Source organism: Plasmodium malariae, assembly GCF_900090045.1.
Source record: "Plasmodium malariae genome assembly, chromosome: 8".
Lineage (NCBI taxonomy): Eukaryota > Apicomplexa > Aconoidasida > Haemosporida > Plasmodiidae > Plasmodium > Plasmodium malariae.
In genome coordinates, this window is record NC_041782.1 from 1051021 (window position 1) to 1071010 (window position 19990).

Sequence of the window (19990 nt, forward strand, 5' to 3'; positions counted from 1 at the left end):
ATGCACGCATATTTCATTATGGAAGATTACAAATACAAATTTATAAGTATCTTCATCCTACACATGTAGGACATATTACGCATATTTAATGTTTTCCCATAAATTAGTTCAGTTAACTAGATATATGTAGAATTAAAACATTTTCTAATTATTCATTCTCAGCCTTATGATTAATCAAAAGTAATAGGTAACATAGTAGAGTGTTTTCTGCTTTTTTAAATAGAATTATTATTTTTAAAACTTTTTTGTTTTCATGCCCTTATTCTCTGCTTTAGTTTTTTTATTTTATTTTATTTTATTTTATTTTTTTGTCTTTCAAAAATATTCAGATATTTTCTATTGTTATATTTAAATTGTCTGTTAAAAAATAAATTTGAAAATAAAAGTTTATTGGTAAATAATTTTTGTTTTTTTTGTTTTTTGCAAGTATACAACTTGACACATGAAAAGATCATCAAAGTTAATGCCCACAAACTGATTCATTATATTTCATTTAAAAAATTAAAATATTTGTATATTTATAAGGAATTATGGGTATGAAACAAGGTAGGAGCACCTGGCCTGTGCAGGTAGCCCGTACATATATATATATGTACCATCACACATATATTAGTGCACATTGCAACAATTAATTTCATTTTTACCAAAAATAAAAGACAAAAACATATATGTAATATACACAAATATATTATAATTTTACCAAGGAACTAACAAATGGAAAAATAATAAAACAAAACTAAATTAGGTTCATAATAAAGTATGCCTATATGGTAAACACAAAAAAAAAAAAAAAAAAATCATTTTACTTTTTTAAAACTTAACTTTCTGGAGAATCAAAACTGTCTGAATTGTATTCATTAAAAATACTAGACAGATCCTCCTTTTTTTTAATGATGAAATTGTAATTTGTTTCTAAATTCTTCATTTTTAAAACGTGTCTACTATTTATATCTGATACGTTATTATTTTGGTTGTTGTTGTTACGCTTGAGATTATTATTATCCATTTCTATAACATCGTCATTATTTATTTTACCTTCTCGATTTGATTTCACATTTTCAAGAGGTTTTAAATTAATATTTGTTTTTATTCCTTCTCCATTTCCTCCGCTTTGCTTTAAACTTTTTACAAAATCTTTCTTTTTACTGAATAAACTGTCTTTAAAAGTGTTTTCCGTAAACCTTTTTCCGCCTTTTTCTTCTACTTCATTCCCTTTCGCTTTCTCCTTCGCGTTATCTTTATCTTTCTCTAAGTCATTCTTTACCTCTTTCTCTTTCTCTTTCTCTTTCTCTTCCTCTTCCTCTTCCTTTCCCCCTTCCACATCCTCCTCTTCTGCCAACTCCTCTTCCTCTATAATAATATTATCATCCTTTACATTAGGTGTGTTGTACGCGTTTACTTGATTTATCTTCGTCCCTTCCGCATTTTGCTCTGCGGATGACCTAGTTTTGCTAAGCATATTAAAAAACGCCTTTTCATCTTCAGGATCTAAGTAATTCATATAATAATTATTTTCGCTATTTTGGATTTCACTTTTTTCATATAATTTATCTAATGCTTTATTTATGCTGCTAAATTTATCTATGTTCCTTTTATTAATATTTTGTAATTCTTCTAATTGTTCATTGGTTTTTAATTCTAACATGGCATTGTATGATTCTTTTTCCGTGTTTTTCATCTTATCGTGTGTAACATTATTATTTGTTCTATAATAATCATCAGCTATTTCCTGCTCTTTATGAGCATCATATGTTCGTATACCTCCTGCTATTAATACATAGTCTCCATTCTTAGGATCTGTTTTAAAAATGATTTCATTTTTACATTCATTGCATTTTCCATAAAATTTCCATATAGGAATATTTAAATAACTTTCATCTTTTAATTTTTCAACTCTTGAATTAAATTTTGTACCAACATACGTAAAGCTTTTACATTTATTACATTTTAAAGTGAATGGGTACATCATTCTTATATTTAAGAATTTCTTCTTATTTTTATTATACTTGTTGTTCCTGTTATTCCTCTTCTCTATTTTTTTCATCAATTTTTTACTTTCCATTAATTTGTCCGGATCAAAATCCGGTGGTATGTATTTATTTAGGACTTTCCTTTCGGCCATTTTGCAAAAGGGGGAGGCGCAAAATGTAAAAAATAGAAAAAAATGTAAAAAATAAAAAACGTGTGAAAAAATAAAAGAAATGTGAAAAAATAAATATAATAAAATATGTATAAGCGTAGCAACAGGGAAATTTAAATAATCCTTTCACTGTGCAATTTTTTACTGAAGGAAAAAATTTCTCCCTTTTTTTAAAAAAATTAACAACTGAAAATTAGGAAAAGGGATATGCATTTTTACTTATCAATTAAGCTTTTCTTAAAAATGAAAAGTATTTTTTTGCTTATCTTTGAAAATAAAATATTTTCACATAATTACGATAAAAATGTTTTTAAATTAGAAAAATAATTACGAATTAAAGGCGATTTGTTAAAATTTTATGAATACTGCCTGTTTTGCTTTTTTATTTTTTTTTTTTCGCATTTGTAATATGACACTTTGAAATAGGTTATCCCGTTCACCATTTTTTTCTTTTTGATTTTTGATTTTATCATATTTTTAATATTCTTTAAATTAATGAAAATTGATCGTATTGAGTCATATATTCCAAGTTCATCCTTTAAATTTTGAAATTGCAAATAGGCATTTCATTTTATTCTTAAAAAGGGGAAAAAAGAAAACATAAAAAAAGTTAACCTTAGTTCTTGTCATATATCTTCAGTTTTTCTTTCTTTCATACCTTTTTTTTTTTCTTTCTTTTTTTTTTTTTTTTTTTCATTTATTCCATTTTTTTCTTGAATTTGGTGTGAGCTAACATGTAAATATCAGATATATATCATACTTTCCTAAAATTTTACGTCAGAACGCAAATTCTTTTTTAATTTTATTAAAAGTAAAAAATAACGTTAAACATTTTTATAAGGAGAAATTTTTGCATAAAAACGCATGCATAAATATATTGTATATATTTGTATGTATGTATATATATTTATATACATATGTACATACCCCACACATGCTGGGTATTCATTCAAATTTTTGAATTGTAATATGTTCGTGCTATGTTTTCCTATTTATGTTTCTGTTCATGTGTGACTGTTTTGTTTTGCGTTCATAATTGTATAATAAGTGACAACAGAAGAAATACAAATATTTAACATTCAATGTGGACATGTTTCAATCAATCAATCACCACCCACCCTCACATACTTACATACATACATACACATACCAGCATATACAAGTCTGCACATGTAGCAAATACTGGAAATGTGGTTCTTTTTATATACACTCTCCCAACGCATGAGAAGGAGGTACTTTCCTTTTCTTAATTTTTAGTAAATTTTCACATATACCCATATATATGTACGTATACACTCATATACTTAGGGATACATGCATATAATCTGGTCAACCCTTACTCAACTGTTGATATGAGCACCGTACAAAAAATTTCCAGAACTTCCCTACTCTTTCTTTTCATCAAGGTTTCCTTTCTTTTGTTCCGCGAATTTCTTTTTATTTAGCTCTTGCTCTCTTTTGGCTTTTTCTTGCTGCAGTTGGTTATCGTCTAAAATTTTTATGACAAACTCGTTATTGGGTCTGTCATCAATTAATATACCCATATTTAACAGATGCTGATCTCGTAGCATATCACATTCCCTTAATAAACATTCATTATTCGCTTTGACGTTATTTATAAAATCAGTGTACATCTGTGTAGTAAGTAGAGTAGTATCCTTTTCTTCTACTAGCTCCTTTTTTGCATTTTCTTTTGTATCTTTTAAAATTTTTCTGATCAATTTTGCATTACTTTGCAAGTTCGTCCTAATATTACTTCTATAGGATCCTAACACTTGTAAAAGCTCATCTAACTTTTCATATTTTGCTTTATGTGTATCGCCATATACAAGACCAAAAGTGTTCATAATAAAATTAATATAATGTTTGAGTTCTAGGAGTAATCCTATTTGTGTTTTTTCATTTTGTAGATATACATTAATTTCTGTAATTAATTTTTGTAATGTTACCATAGCTTCAGGGGTATTAAAGTTATCAAGGAGATATTCATGAATTTTATTTTTGGTTTGTCTAAATAAATTATTTAATTTAGAATCGGTATCATTCCAATACAAATTACAGTTATTTAAATTATAATTTTTTATTTTCATCTCAATTAATGCAAAAAAGTTAAAGAAAAATTTGTCTATTTCTATACATTGTATCATACTTTCTCCATTAGGACTATAATTCATAAAGGAGTCCCATTTATTAAGAAGAAAAAGAATACGAATTTGATTGGATGTATATTTTTTTAACATATTTTTAACTGTTATAAAATTCTTTAATGATTTAGACATTTTTAAACCTTCAATATGTAAATGACCTGAGTGTAAAAAATAATTGACCCATTGACTATGATCGAAAAAAGCTTCACTTTGGGCTAATTCATTATCATGATGTGGAAATCTTAAATCTATACCTCCACTATGTATATCTAAAACTTTTCCTAAGATATTACTTGCCATTGTTGAACATTCTATATGCCATCCAGGCCTACCTTTTCCCCATGGACAATCCCAATAAGGTTCATTAGGTTTAGATGATTTCCATAATGCAAAATCATATGAATTTTTTTTTTTTTTGGAAATTATTCCTAAATCTCCTTCTCCTTCTAAAATTTTACTTTCATCCTTAACAGATAAAGGTTCCATACGTGCATAATAATGCTTTGGATTTTTTTTAAATTCATCTATATCAAAATATACACTACCTTCTTCACTAACATAAGCATATTTATTCTCTATTATCTTTTCTATATAGGATATTATTTCATTTACGTACTCACTAACCCTAGTTATTGATGTTGGTAAAAGCACATTCAAATTTTTCATATCTTGCCAAAATTCATATTCCCATTTTCGAGCTAATTCTGTGTAGCTCACTTTTTCTTCTTCACTCCTTTTTATTATTTTATCATCAATATCTGTTATGTTAATAACCATAAAAACGTCATACTTAAAATAGTTTACTAGAATTCTTCTAATGATATCGAAGCTTACGTACGTTCTTGCATGTCCTAAATGTGCTGCATCATAAACAGTGGGGCCACATGCATACCATCTTATTTTGTTACCCTCCTACGAGGGACAAAAAAAAAAAAAAAAAAAAAAATTGTGTGGTCAGACAGTTATTGCAAGATATCCCACTGGATATCGTCGGTCACGTTCGTTGTCTTCTGTCAGACACAGGCATATATTTACACAGGCATATATTTACACAGGCATATATTTACCCACACATATATTTACACAGGCATATATTTACCCACACATATATTTACACAGGCATATATTTACCCACACATATATTTACATAGGCATATATTTACCCACACATATATTTACATAGGCATATATTTACACACACACTATCACCACACACAATTACACCCTTTAGCATACATGTTCACAAATCTACCTGTGCACATAATTTCATTTAAATGTTAACATGTGTAGAATCTTACTTGAGGAATGAATTCGACTTTGCTATGGGTCAGGGAATTGTTTACCAATAAATTGGTTATATGTTTCCCCTCTTTTGAAGGCATATTCCATTTTGGCAAATTATTATGCGTTTCCATGTTGGAATAATGTAGCTTCCTTAATATTACGTATTTACCTGATATACAAAAAACGGGGAAAAAATAAGTCCTTTCAAGTTCTAAGCGTGCATATATTCGTACTTACACGTATACATACTTACCCTCGCATATATCCCCATATACACAAACACACAAACATCCACACGCAAATACATACAAACAACCACACAAACAAATACACAGACATCCACACACAAATACATACAAACAACCACACAAAAATACGTACAAAAAAATATACCAAAATACAAAAAAATATGCAAAAATACGTACAAAATAATACACCAAACTGCGTACAAATGTGCACAAGAATATATGTAAAAACACACACGCATACGAGTGCATTTAACTGCCTCGATTTTCTTGCCAAATTTATAATTTTATATACGTACACATATACAAATATTTTTGTGCACATTTGATTATTTTGTAATTCTTAACATTTCAGAATATATGGCACTACATAAAATCATATTTATTTTGTACGATTACTTCTTTATATAATTCATTATTATATAATTACAAAAAGGTGCATAACGTATTTCAATAATTATAATTAAAATTATGTTTACATTTAAAGAGTACAATATAATGTACATATGCCTTCAACAAAATGGACTTTATTATATGCAAATTAAAATAATACGCTTAATGAATATACAAAAAAAAAAAAAAAAAAAAAAAAATTTTAATCTCTGCTTTGGAACAAATGGTCTACAAAAATGTAGAGAAACTAATTGGATATCCAAAAAATGAAAAACAAATTCACATGTTGCTATTAAGTTAAATACAACAAATTTTCTTATGATATGGAAAAAAAAAGAATAAAAAAAACCTATAAAATATAATTCTCATATATAAATATATGTATAAACATTACTACGAGTTAAATATACCTGATTCAAAGATGCGGGTTACGTTGTCATTACATCGTATATAAATTGTATGCACATGTATGTGTACACAATATGTATGCCAATCTATGCACATTCATATATGCGTGCAAATCTATGCATATAAATATGTGCGCACATGTATATATATATATATATATATATATCCACATTTTGTTTAATTTTTGTACTCTTTTCATTTAAAATTTTGCTTTACTTGTGAAATTATTCTTTTTATGAAACAACGATTCAGGAATAAGAAACATCTGCCTCCTTTGTGTGTCCACTCTTCTTTTACCAATAAATTTCTTAAAAAGTCTCAATTTAGATAAAATGTTTCTGTTATTATATTTTATGGAAGAAGAGAAATTTTTTTTATATAAAAAGGAAAAAAGTGTAAAATATATGTAAATAAACAGTTTCATTTAAAATTATACCACACATATATATAAACATACATACATGTATGAAAATGAAAGAAGATTGACCAAAAAAGCGATCAAACGAAAAAAAGATTAGGCTTTACAATTTTTTTTTTTTTTTTTTTTTATTATATTTTGCTCTAAATTGTACTAATTTGTACTAATCTGTGTTAATTTGTACAAATCTGTGCTAGTTTATGCAATTTTTATTACTTTATTCAATACTGAATTTTCTACAAAAAAGTAAAAAAATAAAACAAAAGAGCAGTTACATACTTAATACAAAAAAAAAAATATTGAGGGAAAATGTTTGATTTTGCACAAATATTATAAATTGATGTATACACAAAACACGAATATATATATTTTTTGTTTTTTTTCTATTTTTGTTTTTTTGTTTTTTGCTTTTTTGCTTTTTATCTTTTTTGCTTTTTATCTTTTTTGCTTTTTATCTTTTTTGCTTTTTATCGTTTTTTCTATTTTTCTATTTTTCTATTTTTCTGTTTTGCTGTTTTGCTGTTTTGCTTTTTTTTTTTTTTTAATTCCAATAATTTTCATAACCTCAACAACTTTTTAATTTTTTTTTTAAACTTTTTTTTTTCAAAATTTTTAAAATAACCACATACACATATATATATATATATATATATATATATGTACATACATATAATCATATATACGTATAAACATATATACATATAAACATATATACATATACACATACATGCATACATACATACATGCATACATACATACATGCATACATACATACATACATGCATACATACATACATACATGCATACATACATACATACATGCATACATACATACATACATACATACATACATACATGCATACATACATACATACATACATGCATACATACGTATCGTCCTCTTCTGTAAAATGCTTCTTTTCTGAAAAAACGTACAATGGCGACCGTCGATTTGGAAAAGAAAAAAAAGATGACAGCGCAAGAAAACATTGAAATAGCAACAGTGAATTCAGTTAATAATGGTACGAGCTGCAAAAATAATTTAAATGAAACGTCTCTTGAAGGGAAGAACAAAGCAACGAAAAATAATGCAAGTAGTACAAACAGCACAAATAGTACAAACAGCACAAATAGTACAAATAGCACATATCGTACAAATAATATTGTTAATACTGATAATACTAGTAGTTCGAACGAAAATGGAATTAATGAGAAACGGGAATGCAGCGAAGTCTGTGCGAACGTTACTACAAACAGTAGCGTTGCTCCAAACTGTAATAGCAAAAAAAAGGAGGAAAAGGAAAGCGACGAATTATGTAATGGATGTGGGAAAATTTTAAATAAAAAATTGAGTTGTCCAATATGCCTAAAGATGAAAATTAATAGCTATTTTTGTAGTCAAGAATGTTTTAAAAAATCATGGAAAGAACATACAACTGTTCATGAGGATGTACAGAAAAAAAAAAATGATGAAGAAGAAGTAGTAAATTTTATGGCATATGTTAGAAAACAATTATCACCAAAATATTTTGATCCTACTAATAGATTATATTGGGTATATGATGAGCATTTGAGAAAATTTGTTAATTTTACATTTACTGGTAACATACGACCATGGCCCATATCAAAAATGAATGAAGTCCCTGAACATATAGAAAAACCTGACTATGCAATAACTTCTATACCTGAGTCAGAATTAAAATTTAAAAGGAAGAGTGATATTTATGTAAATAGTGAAGATGAAATAAAAAGAATTAAAGAAGCTTGTGTATTAGGTAGAAAAACATTAGATTATGCACATTCTTTAGTTTCACCAGGTGTTACAACTAATGAAATAGACAGAAAGGTTCATGAATTTATAATTAAAAATAATGCATATCCATCTACATTAAATTATTATAAATTTCCAAAATCATGTTGTACATCTGTAAATGAAATTGTTTGTCATGGAATACCAGATTATAGACCATTAGAAAATGGTGATATTATAAATATAGATATTAGTGTTTTTCTAAATGGTGTGCATTCAGATTTGAATGAAACTTATTTTGTAGGTGATATTGACAAGGTCTCAAATGAAGCAAAAGAGTTAGTAGAAACTTGTTACTTCTCATTAATGGAAGCTATTAAAAAATGTAAACCCGGTATGTTATATAAAAATATAGGTAACATAATAGATGCTTATGTAACTAAAAAAAATTTTTCCGTTGTTCGGACATACTCAGGACATGGTGTTGGAAAATTGTTTCATTCAAATCCTACTGTTCCTCATTTCAGAAAAAATAAAGCAGTAGGTATAATGAAACCTGGTCACATTTTTACAATTGAACCTATGATAAATCAAGGACATTATGGAGATATTTTATGGCCTGACAAATGGACAAGTGCAACATCGGATGGAAAATTATCAGCTCAGTTTGAACATACCTTGTTGATAACTGAAAAAGGAGTAGAAATTTTAACAAAGAGAACTGATGACTCTCCGAGCTTAGGTTTCGATACGAAGGATGATTTATATTACGCATAGGGGGAGTTAGAAAAGAGGAAAACTAAAAAATAAAAAAATAATAAAAAATTTTAAATTTAAATAATGTTAACGTGCACATAATACCATTTTTGCACTTACCTCGGGCTTGCACTTTGTATGTACGTTTCGTGCGTACAGTTCATACTTTTGACTTTTTCAATTTTTGATATCGTATGATAATTTTTATTGCCGTCTTTTCCCTTTGTTAAATTTATAAAAACAAAAAACAAAGGCACAGTAATAATATTCTGAAGAGTTTTATTAATGCAATTTCATTTTTATAAACATTAATATATAAACATCCCTTTTTAAAAACCTTGCTTTTGTGTATTTGTTTTTTTTTTTTTTTTTTTTATTTTCCTTTTTATTCTATATAAAAATAATTGCATCAAAGATATATTGTCATAACCATTTTTCAAATTTCTAAAGCATTTCTTCCATTGAATTAAGTATTTTCAACTATAACCTATTTAGGTGGAGAAGAATTGGGGAATCGCTTATTTTACATTTAATTGTTGAGCATAATTTATATAATTTACGTTATTTAATTACACATAAGTATGTATATGTATATATATACAACTATGCATATTGTTCATTCCCCCTCCACCTTTTAGAAGTCCTGTTTTACAATTACTGTTATTTAGCCTACGTACTACTTAAATGAGCATTATTCCGCGAAAGGAAAGATATTAAGGCATATAAAAATGCGCTTCCTTTTTAAGAATATAGATTTGAAAAAGAGCTCATTAATAATTTAAGAACAAAGTAAAAAGATGCAAACTCTTATTTATTTATTTTATTATTTTTTTTTTTTATTATTTTTATTATTATTATTTTTTTTTTTATACCTCTTAACATTTTGCAACTATGTTACAATATTCTGTGAAATGTTTATGAAACGGTGACAGTGTAATTTACCCTAATTTGTTTTGCTTTCTTTTATATATTTTTATATATTTTTATATATATTTTCCCTTTTTTTACGTTGTTTTATATTCCTTTGCTTTATATGGCTACTTACCACTATATATAGTTTTTTTTTTTTTTTTTTTAATTTGCGCTCTTTTGCATGTGACATAAATGCTCCCCCTAAGCATCTTGAAATTTATTTTAATTTTTAAGAGTGTAGGAAAAAAATATTTTAGCTAACTGATAAACAAGAACTTACAACTATATAAATGAAGATGCATATAAAACTAGTTGCAGGTTAACGAAGTTGTGAATGAATGAAGACTTAAAAAAAAAAAAAAAAGAAAAAATGCATAAAATGTATACAATGATATGCATTTACAGTATTGATAATAAGTGTGTATTAACTGTTAAAAGGGTAAAAAAAAAAAAAAAAAAGAGCAAAAAAGTGAAGAAGTGAAGAAGTGAAGAAGACGATATAATGAACATTTGTATTAATTACACAGATCATTTAAATTGTAGTTTTATTTTATTTTATTTTATTTTATTTATTTATTTTATTTATTTATTTTTTTTTTTTTTTCTTTTCCTATGTCACATATACCAAAAATAGAATTAAGATGAAGAAATGTAAATAATCATGATGTTTTTCCTTAAAATACAATTAAAAAAAAAAAAAAAATGAATAACTCGAATAATGAAAAAACTAATTGAAAAGAATGTGATAAAAATAAACTATAATAGGTTTCTAAAACAATATAAAACAAACATTGGGTGTGAGAAAGATGTAAATGATAAGGAATTGTATGAACATTTTATAATAAACCCTTTCACCTACTCTCAACCATTTGGCTGTTTGCCAAAAAATTACTCAGATATAAAGGAGCATTATTTAGATGGAGTAAATATTTTCGAAATAGTTGATTATGTTAATATAAGTGAGCGCATGTATAAATTTGAAAACGTAACAGAAGACGATGACAAAGAAGAAAATGACGAGTTAAAAGATTTTATGACCAATTCAGAATCTGGAGAAATGGACAACATGGAAGTTTCTACTACAAGAAGACGGGGAAAGAAAAACAAAAAAAATAATATAAAAAAGGTAGGTAGTAGAAAAGCGAACCGCGATGGTCGTGTTGATGCTGATCAGGTTGATGATGACAATGATGATAAAAAAGACGGTAATCAGTTTAACAACAATAATAACAGATTTAGGAGGATGTATCGTTTTTTATTATTTGATGGAAATAGTTTTATTTATGCTTATGAACAACAATTTAATGAAAATTTTAATTATCTTGATATGAATAAATATAAATACCCCAAAATTATTTTATATAATAGACCTACTATTCGACGTGGTGCAATATTACTAAAGAAAAATCAAGCAGCTATTTTGTTTAAAGGGTCTAAAATAGCAGAAGCTTATGATAATATGGAGGAGAATGAAATTGATGAAGTAGATCCCATAAGAGGACAAAATAATTTTATAGAATTAGCACATGACACTACAAAAACGGATAATTTTGTGAATAGTACAATTATACATAAAAAGAAAGAATTTAATAAAAATGTGTGTAATACTACGAGAAATTTTTATTATGATAATACACATTCGGGTGAGAATTGTTATAATAAATCAGTGGTCAAAAATACAAGTAACAAGATCTTATATCATAGCAATAATCCTGGTAACTGTAACTGGTACAATCAACAAGATGTTGACATGTTTGGTAAAGAATGCACCAATAGATCATATAATTATAATTTTAACGGAGATTATCACAGTATGGAAAATGGTAAAGCAAATTATTATGGCAATTATCAGAACGAAGATAAAAACCGTATTCATAACAGTAGTCCTTACAGTACATATAAAAATGAAAGCAATAATTTTAACTCTACATTTAAATCGGACAACTCAAATTGTTGTGTCATCACTAATAGCAATAGTGGCAATAATGGCAATAATATTAGCAGAGATGAGTACACCAGTGTTAATGTTCTAGCCAACAATGATAATTATAGTTATTCGGAGAAGTGCCATAATAATAATTACTCCCAGAAACACGTAAATGAATATCAAACCAAGCATGGTAGTGAATTCTTAATAAAAGAGGGAAGGAATAGCTATTATATAAAAGATAGTACTAATTACACTAATGAATGTGATAAGTTTTACTCTAGAAGATGTAATGATGACCAGTCTACAAAATTTATTAACACATATTCTGACATGCGTGACACATATCACCTTACGAGATGTGAATCAAGTGAAAAAAGAATCAAAATAGACAATTGTTCTGAAGAAATAAGGAACAAACGTAACTATAACGATATAAAATTAGTGAATAATCAAAGATTAAATAATAATATAGAAGAAAAGAGATGCGTTTGTTTCGATAGTAACAATAATCCAAATAATAGTAACAATAATGGTGCCAGTTATTTAAATGATAAAGGTAACTATGATTATGTAGATGGCTGCAACTCAGAAATCTGCACACATCAAAAAAAGGACAGATATGCATTTGAAAGTGAAACAGGTAACAACTGTTTGGGAAAACCATTTGAAAATGTGCACTCTTCCATAAGTCATGTGCATAGTAGTAATAGCATATGTTATAATAAAAATTACGATAGGGGAAACTTTTCAGAACAAGACAATAAATACTGTGGAAAATTACATAATAGCACATTTTCAGCAAAAAACGGTATGCACGATAATTCTGATGTAATAAAAAAAGATGAACAATTCAATGAATGTAACCAAAATAACCATTCCAAGAATTCAAAAAATTCTACTGATTTAATCGATTTGACGGAAGGATTTTTTTTATCTGATTTTTTTCACAAATCGAAGGATTTAAATAACGTAAATAATAATAGTGATGTTATCATATTAGATGATTGATTCCTTTTTTTTTTTTTTTTTTTTTTTTTTTAATTTTTATTATTTACCTGCATCATTCATGTCATATGTATACAAAAATGATAGGAAAAAAAAAAAAAAAAAAAAAAAAAAAAAAATAGGCATGCACAAGTAAGGTAAAATTGAGCCATATATTTTTAAATGTCTAATATTATTTCAAACATTTTTTTTTGAAAAACAGTTACATAAAATGTTAATGTGAGAGAATTAATTTGAAAATGTGTATATTATTAAATGAACACATACACATATTTTTTGTAAATTTCGTATGTGAAAAATTGTATGATATTTTCCTTTTTTCTTTTTTTATATAACTTCTCATAACTGCGTTATTTCTGATGGTTGCGCTCTTTTTTGTAATTTCCTATGTAATTGTATTATTTTTATATGAATAAATAAGAAAAAGAAATTCGCACACACAAACACCCGTACATACACATATATATGTATATGTGTATATACATATATATATAAATATGTGCACATGTGCAAATTTGAAAATGTTAGGAATAAATTAAATTATCGCTAAAAGAGCATACGTCTTTCCATGATCCGTTGTTTTTTAAAATTTTATATGCTCTCTTCATTTCATTTACAATAGTCTTATAATTTTGAGGCAAAACATTTGCAACATCCTTTCCTACTTCAAAAGGATTATCAACAAAAAGAAAATAAGATTCATAATTTTTTAATGCTTGGAAGTTTTGGTAATAATCATTTATATCCCTTATTGCTATTATACCACTTTTATACTTATAGCCATAAAATTTAAAAAACTCTATTAATAGTGTTGAAATGTCTACATCAAAATTATTGCAACTGTTATTCTTATTGTTACTGTTACTACCACTGTAGCTGTATCTGTCACGGGCACAATTGTCATAACTGCTATAACTGTTACAGTTATTCATCCTTTTTAATTCTTCTCTTATAACAGCTTCATCTTGACAAAATTTGCAGTCAACACCCATTACATAAAATGGTTTCTCATTTCTTTTAAATGAAATGTCTTGTAGTGATGGTAATATTTTCGGTTCCACAACATACTGCAGAAAATGAATTAACATTAAAATTAATGAAAAAGATGATAAAAATCCTTTTGATCTATCATTTATATTTCTATTTTTTGACCAATATTTTAAAGCTATTCCCATGATTTGTAATCTTTTATCTATACTTACGTATTTTTGAATTAATTTTGAATTAATTACTGCTAATATATTATTTATTGAAATGTCACATGATAACTCAAATGAATTTTTATAACATTTACAATAAAAGTGTATAATGGGTACTTTGGCTGAAAACCTTTGTTCAATTATTCCATTATTAAAACTATCTAATATTAAACAAATTTTTTTTAAAAATTTTACCTGATCTTTTCTATTAAGTAATACAGGTATTTGGATACATATATCAATATCACTATTTTTCGTCCACAAACCATTTATTATAGAACCGAATGGAGTTACATGACAATTTTTATAATGTTTATTTATTTCATTTTGCAAAAAATTAAGAAACAACTTTACATTGTTAATATCGTTCTGTAAAGGCCTTAATGATATTTCTAACTTTTTTAATTCTTCACTCAATGAATTAACCTTGTTAGGTTTATTCGGATTATATACTTTTTCCTTTTTATTTATATATGAATTTAAATAATATTTCATCTCTGTATAGTCCTTACTTTTACTATCACCATTCACGTTGCTTCCTTTCATCATAGACGAATAATTATTAAAATACGAAACATCATTAGAATATGAAGAATGCATATTTTTACACACACTAATGGTATTATTCCTTTCCTCATTAGTTTTTTTATTACCATGTAAATCTACATAATTAGTAGTACATTTTGTCGTTACGATGTCGTTATTTGTTGCTTCCACCAAATTATTATTGTACGAAAGATAATCAACATATTTATCATAGCTACTAGGTATTTTTCTACTACTGTTCTTGTGTGTAGCTATGTGAGTGCTATTTTTCAATTCAGATCTATCATATGAAGAAGCTTTCTCATCACGAACTCTATTTGTATTAGAGGAAATTTCGGGATAGACCTTCCCAACAGTTTCGCCTATTTCTTCTCCTTTTTCTTTTACTTCTTTTTCTTCTGCTTCTACTTCATCATCTGAATCGTCACTACTGATATAACTACACACACTGTCCGTAACCTTAGCGTTAGTTAACTGAATGCCTTTATCTATTTCGCTCGCTCTATTTCTTACAATATTCTTTTCTACATATGTGCTATACGGGATAAAAAAATTATTCTTTTTATAAAAAGGAAAATTAAAAATTTGGAAGTTATTTATACTTTCATAAAAATTTGAAATATGCAATTTTTGTTTTCTTCTCCAAATATATGAAAGCACAGAAAATTTTTTAACGTTCATTTCATTTTATTTACAGGGAATCATCTTTATTTCTATAAGAGTATCAAAAATTTTTAGCAAATATCATGCGTAAAATCGTAGTAAAACTTTATAGAGTGTTCCTTCTTACCTCTGCGCTGTTATATACATACGAATTTATTTGCATATTTGTAGAGGTATTCGTTTATGTATATATATCTATCTATGCCCGTGTTCGCTCATTTTTTTTTTTTTTGAAATATATGAATACGCACTTATATATGTATATAAATATATATATTCATATGTATATATATATTCGTTTATGTGTTTATTCTGTTATTCACTGTGCAAATTTTTGTTTACACGTTTGCTCATTTATTATTGTAGTTGCCTACAAGCTAATTTGTACAGTAATCTTATGTACTTTGCGCAATAACACGGTTGTTCAGTTTTCCTTTACTTTTAATGTATAATGGGAAAAACGGCAAATTACATAGAATTTAAGAATATGTAACATTATTCAATTATATATTTGAATGAATTTATATTAAATTGTTGATTGAACACTTATTTTAATAAATTTTATATTTTCCATACATATATCTTAGAGAAAAGAATATGCATTTATAAAAATGAAGCTATGATGTAACCGTTGTTATGCGTACAAAAGTTTATAAAATAAAAAAAAAGAAAAATGAAAAGGATTATACACACATGGTTCACTTGGCATGAAAATTTTTACATAAAATTAAAGGAACTAATTTTGTAGATAACAAGGTGCAACTTAAAAAATGATAATTATTAAAAGAGCTCACTTGTATGTTTTCTCATTATGCACAAATTAGGTGTAAGCTCTGCATACATATGCACATGCATATATACATATACTCGCACAAATACATCATACGCACATATACATCTATACAAACATAAACATGTATATGCACATATATGTTTGTATTATGCTAGATAGACGTCAAAAACGCTTATGCAATAAAAATAATTTCACCTAAGCTTAAATAAATGAATAAGCGAATACGAATTAAGGCAGTTAATTAAAAGTAACTCCATAAGTATGCGATCTTTTTAAAATAATTGAAAAACTTTCATATTACTGTGAAGTTAAAAAGGGGTATTATATTTGAGCTTCAACAAGCTGCACTTTATTTTCTTACAAAATATGTAATAGCATGTGCATATATGTATACATATATACATATATATGTGGGCAAATTGTGGAAACATACAACATTTACTTCTCTCCTTAACAGGAATCCTGTTTGACTTTTTTTTTTTTTTTTTTTTTAATTTAAAATGTAGAAAATTAAAGGTACATATGCATTATCGTATTTTGCTGTAATCCTTCATTTTTTTTTTAATTTTTTTTTTTTTTTTTTTTTTTTTTTTTAATTTTTTTTTTTTTTTTTTTTTTTTTTTTTTTTTTTTTTTTTTTTTTTTTTTTTTTTTATTTTATTTTTTTTTTTGGTTATTCCCATTTTCTGCACCGTTCCATGTTACCTAATTTCAGTACATGCCACCCATATCTCCCATGGAGTTAACTGAATTCATATGAGACTGGGATTCTTCACCTTTACCATCTTTGAAGTCAACAATTGCTACTTCAGTTGTGGTCATTAAGGATGCTATAGAGGCTGCATCCGATATAGCCGTCTTAACAACTTTAGTAGGATCAATAATGCCTGACTCAATCATATTTACATATTTTCCTTCTTGAGCATTAAATCCAATGTTACAGTTTTTTTCTTTCAAAATATTTCCAGCTACTACTGATCCCTCATGTCCAGCATTTTCGGCAATTTGTTTAATAGGAGCTTTACAAGCATCTTTGATAATATTTACACCAACTCGTTGATCATAATTATCTGTTTGTACTGAATCTAATTCTTTTGAAGCGAATAATAATGCACTACCACCACCTGGTACTATGCCTTCTTCAACAGCAGCTTTCGTTGCACATAACGCATCTTGTATTCTATCTTTTATTTCATTAACTTCAACTTCACTTATTCCACCTACTTTAATTAAAGCAACTCCTCCTGTAATCTTAGCTAATCGTTCTTGTAATTTCTCTTTTTCATAATCAGATGTATTCATTTTTATAGCATTTCTTATACTTTCACATCTTTCATTTATTTCATCTTTTTTCCCTTCCCCTTCCATAATTAAAGTACTATCTTTTGTAACATTAATAGATTTAGCTTTACCTAAGTAAGAAACAACATCTGGATCATCTAGTTTTAATCCTGTTTCTTCTGTAACCACTTTAGCACCTGTCATAACAGCAATATCATGAACAAGGGCTTTTCTATGTTCGCCAAATCCTGGTGCTTTTACTGCACATATTTTTAAACCTAACCTTAATTTATTTACTATCAATGTAGCCAAAGCATCACTATCCACATCTTCTGCTATTACTAATAAGGATGACTGATTTTGTAAAACATGTTCTAATACAGGTAATAAAGACTTAACACTTGAAATTTTTTTTTCATGAATAAGAATATATGGCTTATCAAGCTCAACCTTTTGATCTTTACTATTATTAATAAAATATGGTGATATATAACCTCTATCAAATTTTATTCCTTCTACTATTTCTAATTCATGTTGTAATGTCTTTCCTTCTGTAACTGTAATTGTTCCTTCCTTTCCAACCTTTTTCATCGTATCAGCAATAAGTTGACCAATGTTTTTATCACCATTAGCTGATATACTAGCTACGTTGAATATTTCTTCTGTCGTTGTAACATCTTTTTTTATAGAATTTAAATATTCTAAAACTTTGTCAACCCCTTTATTTATCCCTCTTAATAAATCCATTGGATTCATACCAGAATCTACTGCCTTACAACCTTGTTGAAAAATAGACCTAGCTAAAATCGTAGCCGTAGTTGTACCATCACCTGCTTTGTCATTAGTATTTGCAGCAACCTGCTTAACCATTTGTGCACCTAAATTTGCTAATTTGTTGTTAAATTCAATGCTTTTTGCAACTGTTACACCATCCTTTGTAATTTTTGGAGAACCAAATGACTGCTCTATTATCACGTTTCTGCCTTTTGGACCCAATGTTACACTCACAGCATCTGCCAATTTATTGCATCCTAAAAGGACCCACAAAAAATAAAAAAAAAATAAAAAAAGATAAATTAAATTTAATATATTGCAGTGAACTCATCTTATTGTTGCGCAGAGTTCAGCAAAATGACAATCAAAAAAAAGCATGCATGTGCATGTATACACACATGCATGAGTATATATGTATATTCTTTCACAAGTTCAGATGCTTTGGATTTCCCATAATGATGTAGTAACAGATGTAGTAGCAGATGTAGTAGCAGATGTAGTAGCAGATGTAGTAGCAGATGTAGTAGCAGATGTAGTAGCAGATGTAGTAGCAGATGTAGTAGCAGATGTAGTAGCAGATGTAGTAGCAGATGTAGTAGCAGATGTAGTAGCAGATGTAGTAGCGAGTAGCAGATGTAGTAGCAGATGTAGTAGCAGATGTAGTAGCAGATGTAGTAGCAGATGTAGTAGCAGATGTAGTAGCAGATGTAGTAGCAGATGTAGTAGCAGATGTAGTAGCAGATGTAGTAGCAAATGTAGTAGCAGATCTTGGATCATATGTAGATCCAAATGCATACGTAATCATTTGTCACGCATGCGCATTTACTCCTTTGGACGTTTTAATTTAACCTGTAAGCATCGCCGTTCGAGCATCGCTTCCAAATCGTATATCCTTAGATATGTTCCTTTTCTGAATTGCATTTAAAATTGATGCATGTTTATTTCCACTGCTGCTACTGCTATTGAGAATTTTCCCACGTAATGTATATATCATTTTTTTTCTAAGTGATAAATGAACTTTAAAATTTTTTTTTTTTCAGTTATTTTTTTTGATGTATTTGATACTTGAAATATGATGATATTATGTATTTAAAAAATTATACACTCGATGTGCTCATTTACTTTTTTGATTAAAATAAAATAAAATAAAGTAAAAAAAGGAAAACAATTATATGTATCTTATTTGTGAAATTACATAAAAAGAATGATTAACAATTCAAAGTTTTTCGAAAAAGAGGGAACAAAAAATTTTCGAGTATGCAGTATTTCTTTTATATATATATATATATATATATATATAAGTTTACCATAAAATTGTAGTTGATGTTATTTTTTCAATTTTTTTTT

The 19990-nt window shown here is 27.1% G+C and overlaps 6 protein-coding genes across 6 annotated transcripts; 2 read left to right on the forward strand and 4 right to left on the reverse strand.

The window, feature by feature from the left end:
• Positions 1 to 817: 817 nt before the first annotated feature.
• PmUG01_08031100 (conserved protein, unknown function) lies at positions 818 to 2122 on the reverse strand (the record flags this gene model as incomplete). Its single annotated transcript, XM_029004472.1, has 1 exon — positions 818 to 2122. One exon carries the CDS (start codon positions 2120 to 2122, stop codon positions 818 to 820), a length of 1305 nt encoding a protein of 434 aa, XP_028861157.1.
• A 1403-nt stretch (positions 2123 to 3525) lies between these two features.
• PmUG01_08031200 (cysteine--tRNA ligase, putative) lies at positions 3526 to 7041 on the reverse strand (the record flags this gene model as incomplete). Its single annotated transcript, XM_029004473.1, has 3 exons — positions 3526 to 5199; positions 5586 to 5740; positions 6834 to 7041. The coding sequence occupies 3 exons, from the start codon at positions 7039 to 7041 to the stop codon at positions 3526 to 3528; spliced, it is 2037 nt and encodes a 678-aa protein (XP_028861158.1).
• A 931-nt stretch (positions 7042 to 7972) lies between these two features.
• On the forward strand, positions 7973 to 9562 carry METAP1b (methionine aminopeptidase 1b, putative; the record flags this gene model as incomplete). Its single annotated transcript, XM_029004474.1, has 1 exon — positions 7973 to 9562. The coding sequence occupies one exon, from the start codon at positions 7973 to 7975 to the stop codon at positions 9560 to 9562; it is 1590 nt and encodes a 529-aa protein (XP_028861159.1).
• Positions 9563 to 11171: 1609 nt separating this feature from the next.
• PmUG01_08031400 (conserved Plasmodium protein, unknown function) lies at positions 11172 to 13391 on the forward strand (the record flags this gene model as incomplete). The annotated part of the gene is made up of 1 exon (XM_029004475.1): positions 11172 to 13391. The coding sequence occupies one exon, from the start codon at positions 11172 to 11174 to the stop codon at positions 13389 to 13391; it is 2220 nt and encodes a 739-aa protein (XP_028861160.1).
• Positions 13392 to 13912: 521 nt separating this feature from the next.
• On the reverse strand, positions 13913 to 15814 carry PmUG01_08031500 (conserved Plasmodium protein, unknown function; the record flags this gene model as incomplete). The annotated part of the gene is made up of 1 exon (XM_029004476.1): positions 13913 to 15814. One exon carries the CDS (start codon positions 15812 to 15814, stop codon positions 13913 to 13915), a length of 1902 nt encoding a protein of 633 aa, XP_028861161.1.
• Positions 15815 to 17299: 1485 nt separating this feature from the next.
• Positions 17300 to 19637, reverse strand: HSP60 (heat shock protein 60, putative; the record flags this gene model as incomplete). The annotated part of the gene is made up of 2 exons (XM_029004477.1): positions 17300 to 18900; positions 19493 to 19637. 2 exons carry the CDS (start codon positions 19635 to 19637, stop codon positions 17300 to 17302), a joined length of 1746 nt encoding a protein of 581 aa, XP_028861162.1.
• Between the last annotated feature and the right edge of the window lie 353 nt (positions 19638 to 19990).